At 43.6% G+C, this 15,459-nt stretch overlaps 1 protein-coding gene across 3 annotated transcripts in view; it reads right to left on the reverse strand.

The window, feature by feature from the left end:
- Positions 1 to 6,777: 6,777 nt before the first annotated feature.
- The window catches only part of Kpna6 (karyopherin subunit alpha 6), a 33,823-nt gene continuing 25,141 nt past the window's right edge, over positions 6,778 to 15,459 (reverse strand). For all 3 annotated transcript variants that reach the window (XM_051188878.1, XM_051188879.1, XM_051188877.1), the window contains exons 11-14: positions 14,612 to 14,737; positions 13,842 to 13,969; positions 12,301 to 12,479; positions 6,778 to 11,057 (exon numbers count right to left, since the gene is read on the reverse strand). In XM_051188878.1, the coding sequence (XP_051044835.1) occupies positions 10,870 to 11,057; positions 12,301 to 12,479; positions 13,842 to 13,969; positions 14,612 to 14,737 (621 nt within the window). In that variant the 3' untranslated portion in view covers positions 6,778 to 10,869. The remainder of the gene's footprint in view (positions 11,058 to 12,300; positions 12,480 to 13,841; positions 13,970 to 14,611; positions 14,738 to 15,459) is intronic.

Here is a 15,459-nt window from a genome sequence, read left to right on the forward strand (position 1 = left end):
CTTCAGGCAGCTTGGTGAACTCCCACCTCACCAACCCTGCCCCAATTTCTGTGAAGTTTCAAGTGCTTGCACATGGGCTAAAATTTTAAAACATTAGATTTTCTTGTCATTGCTTTTCATTATAATTAAGATGCCAGCTTAGGCCCAGACCCTTCAGAAACAAACACAATTGTGATTCAGTTCTTTTGTTGTTGTAGGTTTTCTTTTGTTTGATAAAGTCTTGTTTTATAGTGGTGGCTAGCCTGGGACTCTATATGTTGATCAGTCTGTCCTCGAACTCACAAAGATCTGCCTGCCTCTACGCCCCTGAGTGTTGGATTTAAAGGCATGTCTTACCACCTGGAGACAAAGCATTTTAACACTCAGTGCACAGGTTACTTTGAAAACCTGCACTTTGCCCTAGTTCCCTAGGTCTGCCTAGACTGTTGCTGTAGCATTTGCTGTGAAGTGGTGAGATTACCATTGGCTAAATGCTGCAGTCTCAGAGGAAAGAATCAGGCTGTGAGTAGATCATGTTGCAAATTGTGCTATTTGAACACTACTTTAGGGTCCTTAGATGTTGACCATTTTCTGCAATAGCTCTGTCACACTGAGTAGTGTTTTGTCTTTTCAGGTGTCACATTGAGAGATGACACTATAGGTCCAGTGGTAGAGCACTGCCCTAGATTATGTCCCAATAAACACATAGGAAATCTCTGAAGAGGCATTATATAGATCAGGTGGTCTCTATAAAATTTTATACAAAGAGGGTACTCTAGAGCAGTGGTTCTCAGCCTTACTGATGCAGCGACCCTTTAATACAGTTCCTCGTGTTGTGATGACCCCAACCATAAAATTATTTTTGATGCTACTTCGTAATTGTAATTTTGTTATTGTTATGAATCATAATGTAAATGCCTGTGTTTTCTGATAGTCTTAGGTGATTCCTGTGAAAGGGTCATTTGACCCCCGAAGGGGTTGAGATCCACAGGTTGAGAACTGTTACTGTAGATAGAGATTAAGAGGTGGCTCAGAGATTAAGAGCACTGGCTGTTCTTCTAGAGATCAAAAATTCTAATCCCACCAACCACATGGTGGCTCACAAGTATCTGCAATGAGATCTAGTTTCCCCTTTTGATGTACAGTTAAACATGCAGGCAGAACACTTTATACATAGTGAATTTTTTTTTTAAAGAATTTTTGGGGACGCTGGACATAATGGTGCACTCCTTTAACCCCAGCACAGGTGCACATGGACCTCTGTGAGTTGAAGGTCAGCCTGGTCTACATAGTGAGACCTTGTCTCAAAACAACAAAAATCTTAAAGGAGCTGGAAGGATGGGCCCCAGTCTGCTTGGTGGCAGAGGACCAAGATTAGATTCCCAGAATCCATGTGATGGTTATCAAGTCTCTAGACTCTAATTCCTGAGCATCCAGCACCCTCTGCTGGCCACCAGGAATGCACACAGTGAGTTTATATACATATGCAGGAAAACACTCATACAATAAAAATAAATTTTTGGAAAGGGTCTTTGGGATAAAGAGTGGGTTCATAGGCCAGGTGGTGGTGGCACATGTCTTTAGTCCCAGCACTTGGGAGGCAGAGGCAGGCGGATCTCTATGAGTTCGAGGCCAGCCTGGTCTATTGACGGAGTTCCAGGACAGGCCCCAAAGCTACACAGAGAAATCCTGTCTCAAAAAACAAAAACGAAACAAAAGAGTGCTTGGTGTGCAACAATGAGGAATGAAGTTTGGATTCCAGTGTCCATGTAACAAGTTAGAGGCCATCCTGTGCTTGCCTGTAACTCTGGCTCCCTGAGGTTTTCCTGGGTGGTGTGGAGAGCAGAGGACTGCTGGGGCTTTCTGGCTTCCAGCCTAGCCAAGAAAACTAAAGCCCTAAGTTCAGGCAGAGACCTTGTCTCCAAGGAATAGATAAAGAATAATAGAGGAGGACATTTAAGCCCTCTTTTGGCCTCCATGCAACCATACATATTCATGAATACTCATAGAGACAAATATGCCTACACATAAGAAACTAAATAACTGAGGGTGGGGAGAGTTGACTAAGTGGGCCACCATGGTCGCCACACACCTTTGGAAGAAGGATAGCAAATTTAAGGTCATTCTGGACAACCTAGTGAGTTTGAGGCCAGCCAGGGCAATTTAATGAGACTCTGTCTACAACTTTTTTTTTTTTTTTTTTTTTTTTTGGATAGGTTTTCTTTGTGAAGCTCTGACTGTTCTGGAACTTGATTTGTAGACCAGGCTGGTCTTAAACTCCCAGAGATCCTCCTGCCTCTGCCTCAGGAGTGGGACTAAAGGTGTGTGCCACCACTGCCCAGCTTAAATTTTTTTTAAAGACTTGTTTTGCCCCTAATTTTTTTTTTCATTCCATGTAATGAATGTTTTGTAGGCATGTATGTATGGGTACCATGGATGTTCCTGGTGCTTTTCTAGGCCAGAAGTATGTTAATATGATGCAAGTGCATACCTGTGTGTTATACACAACCTAGTGAGAAAGAAAAGGTATTCTTGGGGTGGGAGGTGTAGCAGGAAAGGTCAACAGTGGCCTCAATGGGACCATCTTGTAGGCAAGAAGTATAAGAGCTGATGACTAAAATGTGGTTTCAGAATTTGGTTTCTGGGGCTGAGGAGATAGTTCAGAAGCTAAGAGCACTGGCTGCTCTTCCAGAGGTTTTGCGTTCAATTCCCAGCAACCACATGGTGGCTCACAACCATCTATGATGAGATCTGGTGCCCCTTTCTGGTCTGCAGGCAGAACACTGTATAGATAATAAATAAATCCTTTAAAAAAAAAAAAGAATTTGGTTTCTGGGGCTGGGAAAATGGCTCAGCAGTTAAGAGCACTGGCTGCTCTTCTAGAGGACCCAGGTTCAATTCCCAGCACCCATATGACAGCAACTCCAGATCCAGGGGATCCAATACCCTCACTGACATACATACAAACAAAACCACCAAGGCACATGAAATAAAAATTAAAAAAAAAAAAAAGAAAGAAAAATGAATTTGAGCTAGGCAGTGGTGGCACATGCCCTTAGTCCCAATACTCAGGAGGCAGAGGCAGATGGATCTCTGTGGGTTTTGAGACTCATGGCTCAAGGCTTGCTACCTCGTTTTTTGCATGTCCTCTATGGTTGGCTGGTGTTTCTCTCAACCCCACTCCTCCTCATCTGAGACCTCAGTTTGATTGTTCAACCTAACCTTATCCTGCCTGGCTATTGGTCAAACAGCTTTTATTATTAACCAGTGTGAAGAATACATATTTACAGCATATGGGAAGATCATCCCTCAGCAGAAACCCTGTCTTGAAAAACAAAAACAAAACAAGCAACAGAAGAATTTGGTTTCTGGGCTGGGGATGGTTCAATGATTACATTGATTACAATGATTGTTGTCTTCCTGAGGACCTGAGTTTGGTGCCAGCAACCATGTCAGGCAGTTGTGAAATGCCTGTAACTCCATCCCTATGGAGTCCAACATCCTCTCAGGCCACCAGATGTAACACACATATACACAGATAAAAATTAAAAAATATTTTTTTATTTCTTACGTGCTATGAAACAATACACAGCATATTAGCTGGGAGATAATGATAGGGACCCCATAAAAACACAGCCCCTCTTCCCCAGCAGAAAGGATGCTGGGCGATTGTATGAAAGGCTCTGTGTGGCTTAGTAGCTCAGTGATAGTGTTTCCAGAGGACACAGGGTTCCTTTTCAGGTTTCCGGTCTTACACATGAAAGTTTCAAAAGGAAATGAAAAAGAAAAGACCATTTTAATAAAGTTTGAGAGAGGAAAACAATAGAATGGACAAGCTGGAGGTCTTGGCAGTTGGTAGGAAGGATATGAAAAAGAAAGCTTTGTTGTAGAGGTTGATAATACAACTTAGAGAACAAGGGACACACTGAAGAACTTGTGACAGGAGCCCTTGCTCCCTGTAGTTAAAAAATTATTTCCATTTACCTGTGTCTGTGTGAGTTTGTGTGCATCACATGCGTTCACAGAGGTCAGGGGTGTCACATCCCTTAGGACATTGGTTCTCAACCTTCCTGATGCTGTGACCCTTTAATACAGGTCTTCATGTTGTGGTCACCCCCAACTATAAAATTTTGTTACTACTTCATAACTGCAATTTTGCTACTGTTACGAATCATAATGTAAATACCTGCTATGCAGGATTATCGATTATCAGATATGTGATCCCTGGGTTATTTTACCCCCCCAAGAGGTCATGACCCAGACTGGAAACATTGAGACCCACGGCCTTAGAACTTTTAAGTTCCATGTGGCTGTGAGTCACCTGATATGGATTCTGGGAGCTGAACTCCAGATCCTAAAAGTAAAAGTAAGTGATCTTAGCCACTGAGCGGTCTCTCCACTCCTCCCTGTTCCTGTGTGTGTGTGTTGCTTTAATTTTATGGGTATGGGCATTTTGACTGTATGTATATCTGCACATTATATGTGTCCCTTGGGCCTGTGGAGGCTATGAGATCCCTTGGAACTGGAATTATAGGTAGTTTTGAGCTGTTTTGTGTGGGTGTTGGATCCTTTGGAAGAGCAGTAAATGTGAGCCATACCCAGCACTTCCTTGTTTTTTGTTTTTGTTTTTAATTGAAGGTGTACAAAGCAGTGTCTTACTCCATTGAGCCAACCAAGGAGGAAATGGGTAACATTATTTGGTTTAGTCTTGTAGCCAGCTAAGAGTTGTTCTAGGCGGACTAGAACTAAGGTAAAAGGGGGTTAAAACTGCATGTTGCCAACTTACCTCCTTGTTTTGCTGGCTTTGGGGCAGAATGAGTAAATCCAGCATCTAATGCTGTTCAGTATACCTTTGGTTTTGTTAGTCTTGAGTTAGTGTAAAGCCTGTGTCAATGATTCATTTTTTTAACTTTGCAGTTAGTCACAGCCTGCAGACCTTTATCATTAACTGACGTGAGTTACAAGCCTGGAGATTTCCACTGTTTGTAACCTGCTTCCTTTTGTTCTTTGTGTGTTAGGGATTGAAACCAAGGCACATGCTTCCAGGGCAATGGTGCTGTCCCTGAACTACACATTAGCCTTCTCTCTCTCCATTTTGAAGCAGGCAGGTCTTGGCATGGTCTCATTCTAGCTCAGGCTGCCTTTGGAATTTTCCATTTCACTATTTAACTTGTGGGTAGTGTGTGTGTGTGTGTGTGTGTGTGTGTGTGTGTGTGTGCTAAAGTGCTGCAGTACTTGTGTCAAAGTCAGAGTTGTGGGGCTTGGCAGAAAGTGCCCGTTACTGCTGAACCGTTTTGCTGGTCCTGGTGTTGAATTCTGGGCCCTAAGTGGCAGCTTGGCTCCTTTAAAAAAAATACCCTGTCTTCCAGGGTATTGCCAACAGTTCATGTCATTTGTGTCCAGAGTAGCTTACATATTGATATTCCTGTGTCAAATGATACCTGTCCAAGCAGATGGCATCCTGCCTAGTCTCCCCTATCACTGGGACTCCACCTAGTATCTGTGAAGCCTTGGTTAACAACTGGAAGAGTCTGTGAACATCCGACCTTCATGGGGTTTGTGGGGTGTTAAGTAAGTAATGCTGAACCAGAAGAGGCCAAGCTAGATCGTATAATGGGAGTGGAGGAGGGCGGGCTCCCAGGGACATACAGAAATTCAGGGAAAGTGAGGAATGTTCATAATCTTGACGGTGGTGCTGGTTTCAAGGGTATGCATTAACTTACCAAAATTAACATTTTAAATATACAATTTATTATATGCCAATTATATTTCAATAACATTAATTCAAAGTAAAAAATCCATAGGTGTTGGGGAGATGGTTCAGTTGGTAAAGTATCTGCCATACAGGTACGAAGGACTGAGCTCTGTCTATAACAACATGTAATCAGCTGGTGTTGTCAGGGTGAGACTGCGATCCCAACACCAGGGAGAACACAATGGCTTCCTATCCCTAAAGGGCTTGTGGCCTTGGTCTCCAAATGCATGTAAGTACACGTAATCTGATGTCATGTTGCCCAGCAGAGGCAACAGCCACCCTCCTCCAGCGCCCTGATGTAACCGTCATTCCCACTGTTGAAGTACACATTTGTAATCTGTCTCTTGTTTTTTTACACAGGGTTTCTCTGTGTAGCCCTGCCTGGAACTCAGATCCGTCTGCCTCTGCCTGAATGCCTAGACAACTTTAAAAAAAAAAATTTTTTTTTTTTTTTTTTTTTTGAGGTAGGGACTCATTTGGCCTAAGCTGGCCTTGAACTTACTAGGCAGCCAATAATCTTGAGCTCCTGACCTTCCAGGCTCTGCCCTCCCCTACCAAGTGCTAGTGGGGTTATAGACCTGCTATCATTCTGGCCAAAGCTTCATCTCTCAGAGTCAAATCTTATCTAGTAGTGGAGAGCAGCAGTGCTATCAACTTCAAAATTACGAGCTGATGATTGTGCCCAAGGTTTTTCTCATGGGAGTCATGGATCTCAAAGTCACGTGGCAAGCCCGTGTGAGAAACTCTATTGGTGGCTGGGTGTGAGCCTGTGCTTTGAGTTCCTTGAGTTTTGGCAATTATCAAGGAGAAACTTAAAAAACATACTACATATAAATTAACTACAGGTACGTGATTTCCTCCCCTGATAAAACTGTCACTTTTGTTAACTAAGGCCTTTTACCTGCTGAGACATGTTGATGTCTCCCTTTGTTTTTGAGACAGGCTGACCTTGAATTTCTGAACTTCCTGATGCTACTAGCTTGCATGGTCCTGAGAGTTGGTCTACTTCCCAGGCCAGGGTCATTCTAAACCAAAGAAGACAATTTAGAACTTTGCAACAGGTTTTTATTTTTGCTTTGTATCTATTACAGTGTTTGAAACCTAAAGAAATACATTTTCTCTTCAAATTTGGATGTGTATATAAATATCATTTGTCTGGACTCAGCACACTCAATGCCATGGTTTCTTGGCCTATTTCTGCTCTGAAATCAAGCTTTGTTTGTCTACCCAGGGGCCCTGAGAACATGAAAAAATAGAGTTTACAGTTCTTAGAAAAATAAAAGCAAATGAATTTGGAAAGCAAAACCTGTGAGGATTAAATTCAGCTTTTTAGGGTTCTTACCTGGAAACCCAAGCTGTCCTTGAGCGATTGATGTTCTATCTGCTGGGTAGCTGAGACCTCATACCCACTTCATTTATTTAATAGGTCAAAAAAGGCATTTCTCAAAAAAGCCACTACCCACCTCTGGCTTCTGAGGGTTCATGGTGTGAATCTTTGACATAGTTTGCAGGCAGTCTCAGGACCTGAGCTGAGACTTCCTTCCCAGCTCTGCACATGGTGTATCACTTCCTTCTCTAAACTTAAACATTAGAACCCCAGGAGTGCAGGGCTGGCGGGCAACACTGGCATATGCTAGTGTGAACATGAAAAGTCAGGCCAGCCTAGGAACAGGTAGGTAAGCCCAAGCCCTTGGAGACACATCACATAAGCCTTTCCCCCTCTGGTGTTCAGGTTCCTCAAGTTACGGCGGCTGCTTTTCTCACAGCCAGTTTTGGTCCTGTGTGTAGTTCAGGCTTCAAACAAGATGCTCTTTTAAAAAGAAAGTAAGTTTTCATTCAGATTCGGTTGGAGTTGACCTCAATTCTTCCATTGCTGTGCATGTCTTATTCTGGGATGAGACTAGGGAATAGACGGGGCCGCTGAACCAGCTATGAAGGCCTTTGGCCAAAGAGCAGCTAGTGTCCACCACATGGATCCTTAGAGGGGCAAATTCTCAGTTCGTTGGCTTAACAAAAGAATACAAAAGGTAAAACAGAGAAAATACTGGATGAGGTTGGGCTAGAGTGCACCAGAAGCTGTCTCTTAGGGCTATGCAGGGGCGTGTCACTTGAAGAGCTGCTCTTGCTCAGTGTCTTGCACCCTTCCCCAGCCTGCTAGGGAAGCTTGCCATCGTCCTGTCCCCTCTTGGGTCTGCAGGGACCTGGAGAAGCTGGCTTTGTACCTTCAAGAGGTTAGAGCGTGAAGAATGCCCAAGAGGATGGATACCAAAGTGAGTGAACCTGGGGAGAGGGGATGAGCTCTGCACGAGAGCGGAAGCCTTCAGGGAGGGCATGCAGAGTGGGGGAAGAGGATGGAAGTGCTATGCTTCCAGGCAGACAGGAGCAGAACCACAGTTCCTCCATACAGGAAGTTTGACTTTTGACTGGATTGGTTTCAGAGAAGTAGAAAGTTCATGTGTAAGAACCTTCTTTTCATCTCCCTTAGCTAAATACGAAAGCAGCTATAAACTCTGGTTAGCTTCAGCACACCTGGGAGATGACTTCCAGACAGAAGGGAGCAGCAGTAGATACAAGGTCCCAGGTAAAGGAAAACACCAAAGCTCTTTAAAAAAAAAAAAAAAAGTCAACACCTACTTCCTGGAAGTGTGTATGTCCACAGACCCAAGTAACAATGGTGCCAAACAGGATGGAATTCATATGGTTATACTAAAAAGCTGCAGCCAACATGAAGGCTTGTAGTCACTGGGGAGAGCTGGACTGAAGACAGTGTTTAGGGTGGACCACTCTGTCAGTCATTAAAGAGGATTTCAGTGCAATGCCTAGAGCAGCTAGGTAACCAACCTCTTCCATCTGGTACTGGATACAGGTCTGAAGCCAAAGAGATACCGGAGAAAGGATGGGGGAAGCAGATTAGGCTTCATACAGAGAATATGGTTCCAATGCCAAGGGCTTATTAACTTTTGCTTGAGATGTGCGGAGTAGCTCCCACTACAGTGTTTTGCTCTTCAGATAGGGGTGGTGACAGCGGTCCTGGAGAGCTTTTCTTTGAACTAGGAACAGAGTTTGTAGTAAAGCTGCAGACCAGGTTTTTTTTTTTTTTTTTTTTTTTTTTTTAAAGGGCCCTGCCCACTGCCTTCCCAGAAGGCCAGAGGGTTGATAAGTAATATTTGATCTGCCAATGTGGTCCAGTGTTCGCCAAAGCTTTCAGAATCAACCACCAGCCCTGAACTACTTTTCATAGGAACAGGGCCTCCAAATTGGGAGATGGCAAACTGAAGGCCAGTGGCCAACAGCAAGAACCTGAACTTTAGATCTGCAAGTGTGGGAGATCTGTGGGAACAGGAGTAAGAAGGCTGTTTGTAGAGAAAGAAAAGTATAGATGATATCAGGACACCTCTGCTTCACCACAGTTGGGTACTGGGCTGCTAGCTCCACAGCTGATTTATACCTAGCTGACAATGCACCCCACTCCCCTCTCCAGAGCTTAGTTTTAGTAAAATGTGTAACCTACTAAAACACAGGCCAGCCTGAGGCATTGAGTTAGCTTTACTCAGAAAGAAAAGGCATTTGTGTAACTGTCACAAGAAAGGGGAAATCCAAGCTGGGTACAAGGACCCTCAGAAGGGAGGTGCCAATAAGCTCTCAACAAAGTATCCAGGTCACCAAGGTTCTCTGATAACAGGAGAGGCAGCATGTCGTGACTTATTTGGGTAACGGACTGATACTGAGTTAGAGAAGGCAGGCTGCTTTCTGCTCAGAAGAAAGGACCAGAGCAGCAGACTTCACCAGGCCCCGAGGCCCTCTTTGCTCCTTTCAGGTACCGGGATAATCAGGCCAGGCTGATTTACTTCATAAAGGCTCCAGAGGTGAGAGAGAGTTGGTCCCAAGTGGTGACTCAGAATCCAAGCAGAGAAGAAAAGGACCAAGTTCAGCCCTTTGAACAGGAAGCTTCTACATCTCTTTCTGGTCTTGCTCACAGTATCCCACTCACAGACAGTTTGTCCTCCTAAGACCAATTAAGACTGACCTACTTAAAATATAGAATATAAAAAAAATACAGAACTTTTTGACATTCTCTCCTTTGGAAGTAAAATATACATGATCCAACTATGGCAGAAGGAAGAAGAAAGGCCAAAGGCAGGGATTCCCGACTATCCCAATACACGACCCTAACTCCAACCTCCTCTGCAACGTATGGGTCATCAGAGCAAGGACTTTCTCCTCAGGAGAAGGGAGGACCACAGCCCCCATCTCAAGCTCAGGAGAAAACACAGCCACCTCAGAGGTTCATTCAACTCTGAGGTGAATTTTCAAGTAAACAAATGAAGTTGGGTTGCACCATGTAGGAGGTGGGTAGGATACAGGGTCAGTAGCTACACAGGAGAAGCCCTGTCTGAAGGCCTGTGCTCCTCCTTCCCACTCCCACTGGTAATTTGTTCCAGGAGAGTGAGGGAGGAGAGGACCTCTGTCTCGTGGGGCCTCCTTATTAGCCTCTACTTCCAGACAATGCTGGCAGCTGGGTTCCTAAAACCAGCTTTTGGGAAGAGCAACCTTAATACAAGAAAAATGTGCAAAAGAAAAAATTAAATAACCAATCCAAGCATACAAGATCAATATTCGGTCAGAGCAAGAACACTTTGTTTTGGACTTCTCCCCTCCCCTCCCACCTCCCACCTCTGGAATACTCCATCTGCTCAAGTACCCAAGATAAGAGTTACACACATCAGGGCAGAGGACTAGGATGGATGAAGCAAGAATAATGGGAAGGAAGTCACCACTAAAGAAAATAAAAGAAAAAAAAAAAATTTAAAGGTGCAAATTGATTACCTCAGTCCTCCTTTGTCTACCCCTGGGCTCCTGGGTTAAAGACATGTGTGCAGCCAAAATAAAGTGTAAGGAAGAAAAACCCACACGTCCCCTTCTTGTCACAAAACCCAGTGTGAGCCTCAGATGGTTCTGTCTGTCCAGAGGGTGCTCCCTCCAGGGAAGGGGATGAACAGGTCAAGAGCACAGTCTCCAGGGCAGCAGGTGCATGGTGGCTGCTGGTGGGGTGGCTGTTTTCCTTGCCCACCACAGGGCTGCTCTTCTGCTGGCTGGTGGTGCTTCCCATGCCCTCCCCTCCCCGGAGGCAGACATTATAGCTGGAAGCCCTCCATGGGGGCCTCAGGCTGTTGGAAGATGAACTGCTGTTGTGTTTCATCCACCTGAGGAGCCAGGCTGCTGTCATCATCTTCTACACCAAAGTAGTGCTCAATGAGGTCAAAGGCCTTCTGGTAGATTTCCTGGTTCTCGTGGCTCTGGAGAAACTCAATTTTATCCAAGCCTATGGTGGCAAGAAGAAACACATGTCCTTTTCCTTTCCCAAGGTACAAATTTCCAAACAAAAGTCTTAAGATCGTATCATTCCTTGACCTGAAAAAGGAGTCAAGGTCTCTTCCCAAATTATAGAATTGCAGAAGAAGTAAAAATGTCAGCTAAGTAGAGGTTCTAGAGAACTAAACAACTCAGTTGTAAAGTGCTTGCCCCAAGAGCACAAATTTTCACCCTAGAGCCCAAGGCCAGGAAAGGTAGCTGGCACTTACAACCCTAGCAAGGGTGGGGAGGACAGTGTTGGGACAAACTGCCTGGGCGCTCTGGTTGGCTTGTCAGCAGGGCTTCCTTAGGGAAACAATCCTATCTCAAAAACAACAACAGCAATGCAAAACAAAAATACCAAGGTGTCTAGCTCTTCTTGAGGAACGACACCTGAAGTTGACCTCTGAACTACACATACATGTACATACACATGCATGCATGTTAGGATGAGCACACACACAAATTAGAGGTTGGAATCTGAATTCTGTTTTAACTAACTCTAGGCAAAACATGATTTGTCTCTTCTGAGATGGGTTTCTCCACGTAGCCTTGGCTGTCCTGGAGCTTCCTCTATAGACCACCTGCTTCTACCTCATAAGCGCTGGGACTAAAGCTGTGCGCCATCACTGTCTGACTGCAATCCAGTATTTTTACAGGAAATAGTGTGGTCTTTTAGCTCCTGGTGATAGTAGCAAATTTTGGAATGTTCCTCCTTGTATCTGTACCATATCTACTTTTGAGATAGGTAGAGCCTGTGAGAACAGCACTGACCTATTGCTCCTTAGAGGGAGAAAGAATACTTGGATATTAATTAGTTCTAGCTACCTGTTAGTCAGTACATGTCAGTTACTCCCAAGGAAAGGTCTGTACCCCATACTTGGTATAGCTTGGCTGGAACAGGAACTCATCACTGGTTTAGAAGCACAGATTGAAGACTGGTGAGATGACTCAGTGGGGAAAGGTGTTTGCTGCCAAACCTGACAATCCTTACAACCCACATGGTGGAAAGTGAGAGCTGACTTCTGCAGGTCCTCCCATGAGTGTCATATCACGTGTGTGCACACTTAAATATGTACACACACAAATGAGTGGATAAATAAATGTAGTGAAAAGTAAAAAATTCAACTAAGTCCCAGTTTCATAAAATGTGTGGATGTGCTCTAACATTTTCCCCACAACAGACATTATGTGAGATCAGGGAAAGAACTCACCATAGGCTTCCTCAATGAGGCCACAGTAGGGATTGACCCCTGAGCCACTACGTTTGCCCTCTTGCTCTCCAAGCCGCAGGATGTTCTCTAGTCCATTGAGGGCCACTTGCACAATCTTTGAATCCATTACAGTCAGCAAGTCACACAGGGGTTTGATGCAGCCTAGTGACACCAGGTACCTGGGAACCAGAGATGAAGTAAGGTATAAATTAATGCAGATCAAGTAAAGTGTTAGGCCTCCCTCATAGAAACCAATACTCTCAATAATGCACTCTTCCTGAGTCTTGATAGTCACCCAGCCTTCACCTCAATCTCTCTACCCCTACTGTGCCATTGATCTAATTCTCTAACGAACACACCAGAGTCCTAATGTCACCTCGGCCACAATATTATTTTTCTAGAGGCATTAAGAAATTCTCTAGTTTCCTTAGTTCTGAGTACAAACTCTATTTAAGTTAATACAACATGTCTACAATCTGGTTCCTATCTTCTTTAGCTCTATTCAAAATATCCCTTTCTGGGGCTGGAGAGACAGCTCAGGGGTTAGGGGTACTGGCTGCTCTTCCAGAGGTCATGCGTTCTATCCCCATTAACCACAGGTGGCTCACAACCATCTATAATGAGATATGATGGCCTCCTCTGGTGTACATGCAGGCAGAACACTGTATAATCTTTTCTTTTTAAGAAATTACTTTCCAAGGTTACTAAATTGTCAAATTTGAAAAGATCTCCAGATTTCTGATTCTTGGGCCTTGTCATATATTGTTTTATATTGTTTTCTTATCTAACAGGCATACTATATAACGCTGTATTTAATCCCCCCGAGCCCTTTTAAAAATGGTTTCTTTATATAGCCCTTGATAGCCTGGTGTTCACTATGTAGACCATGATGGCCTCAAATTCACAAAGACCTGCCTATCTTTACCTCCAGAGATGTTAGATTAAAGTTGTACACCACCATGTCCAGGTTATATTTTCCTTTTAATATTTAATTTGATGGCTCTTCCTTTCTCCTGAGACTTTATATATACAGACTGTATTCCCTTCAGTAGGTTATAATTACAGGAAAAGCACTTACTGTCAACCATTCCTTGTATAGTTTAGACAATGTAAACTAGAATAAAAGAGCATATGTACAACTGGGCATGGAGACATGTATCTATAATCCCAGCACCTGAGAGGCTAAAGCAAGAGGAGAGCTTGGGATACAGAGCCCTCATCTAAAGCAAAACAAACAACTAACAAAACACCAAGCTGAAGCTGGGTACAGAGGTGTGTGCCTAATCTCAGCACTTGGGAGGGAGAGGTAGGATATGCCAGCTGTCTCAAGACTCTATCTCCAGGAAAACAACCACTACCAACAACACAGGAATCTATTCCAGAGTCGAGTATCATTTAGAGGCTTACCAGTTACACCTTATTACAGTTAGACTAGGCCAGACCTTTCCCATCAAAAGCCACTTAGAGTTATCTAAAAAACAATGAACAAATGAGACCACATATCACTTAAGATGTTGGGGAAAAAAAAAAAAAAATCATACCTGATTTGCTCAGGGGTTCCTCCTGACGTGGCATTGGTAATGGCCCAGGCTGCTTCTTTCCTTGTACGGAACTCTGCTTTCTGAAGGATTTCGATCAACACAGGGAAGATATTTGCATCTATGACAGCCTGAAAGAGAAATGAGGAATGAGGACAGAGGCAGAAAGACACTTTAAGGAGAAAAAGCAGAAGGGTCAGGTGTGGTGACATGCTTGTGTAATCCCAATACTTGGAAGGCGGAGGCAGGAAATCAGGAATTCAAAGACATTTGAGGCTAGCAGAGCTAAGATAGGATAGGTCTCAGAGGAAACGGTGAAGAAAAAGCAAACCTAGTACAAAAATTACAATTTTGGCTTCTCAATGACCCACCTGAACATTCTCCTTTGTTCCTTTTTTTTTTTTTTTTTTTTTTTTTTCTTGAGACAGGGTTTCTCTGTGGCTTTGGAGACTGTTCTAGAACTAGCTCTTGTAGACCAGGCTGGTCTCGTACTCAGAGATCTGCCTGCCTCTACCTCTCGAGTGCTGGGACTAAAGGCGTGTGTTACCACCGCCCAGCATTCTCCTTTGTTCTTACCAGAGATTTGACAAGGAGTGGAGAACTTAGATTCTACTATGTAGAGCCTTTGACCAACCGATCATGCTGACCCCAATTATTCTGGTAGTCTTGGGCACTGAATCCAGGCCTTGCACACCTTAGGTGAACATTCTACTACCAAGTTACACTGCTCATCCTTTGCCTTGACTCCAATTTCTAAGGGGAAACAAATCTACCTGTATTTGAGCCCTATTGCCAGCAGTGATGTTTGAAATGGTCCAGCAAGCTTCCTTCCGGATTGACTCCTTGGAGCTGCTCAGCAGGTGGAGGAGGCAAGGGAGGGCTGAACAGTTAAGAATGACCTGAACAAAAGCACAAGAAATAGAACAAAAATAGACATATAGAGTTACTTAAATTAAAAATGGGTATGCATCAAGGCACCATAAACAGTGCAAAACAAACCCACAGTATAGGAGAAGATACTTGCAAAGCACATATTGGCAAGCATTAACATCCAGAATATATAAAGAACTTCTAATATAACAAAAACACCCTAAGCAACCCAACAAAAATAAGAAAAGGGCTTGAAAAGACATTTCTTCAAAAAAGACTCAACAAAATAGCAACAAAATAGGCTCAACACCACTAATCAGAAGAAACAAAAATCAAACCATGAGATAGCACTTTGTACTCATTAGGATGGCTGTTATAAAAACATCAGAAAATGAGACATTCTTCAAAGAGAGGGAGAATCTGGTGCTAGTAGAGACTTAAAATGGCACAGCAGCTAAACTAGTAAAAATTAGCATAAATTACCATGATATTTGATCTCTTTTGCATATACATGAACAAAAGAAATGAAAGCAGAGGCTTAGCTATATACCAGGTCCACAGAGGCATTATGCACAAGACAGCTGGGTATCAGTAGTAGCACATGCCTTTAATCCCAGCATTTAGGAGGCAGAGGCAGGTGGATAGATCTCTGTGACTTCAAGGCCAGCCTGGTCTATAGAGCGAGTCCTAGGACAGGTTCCAAAGCTACACATAAAAACTTTGTCTTGAGAAACAAAAACACAAAAAAACC

The sequence above is a fragment of the Phodopus roborovskii genome, unplaced genomic scaffold (assembly GCF_943737965.1).
Source record: "Phodopus roborovskii unplaced genomic scaffold, PHOROB, whole genome shotgun sequence".
In the NCBI taxonomy this organism is placed as follows: Eukaryota; Metazoa; Chordata; class Mammalia; order Rodentia; family Cricetidae; genus Phodopus; species Phodopus roborovskii.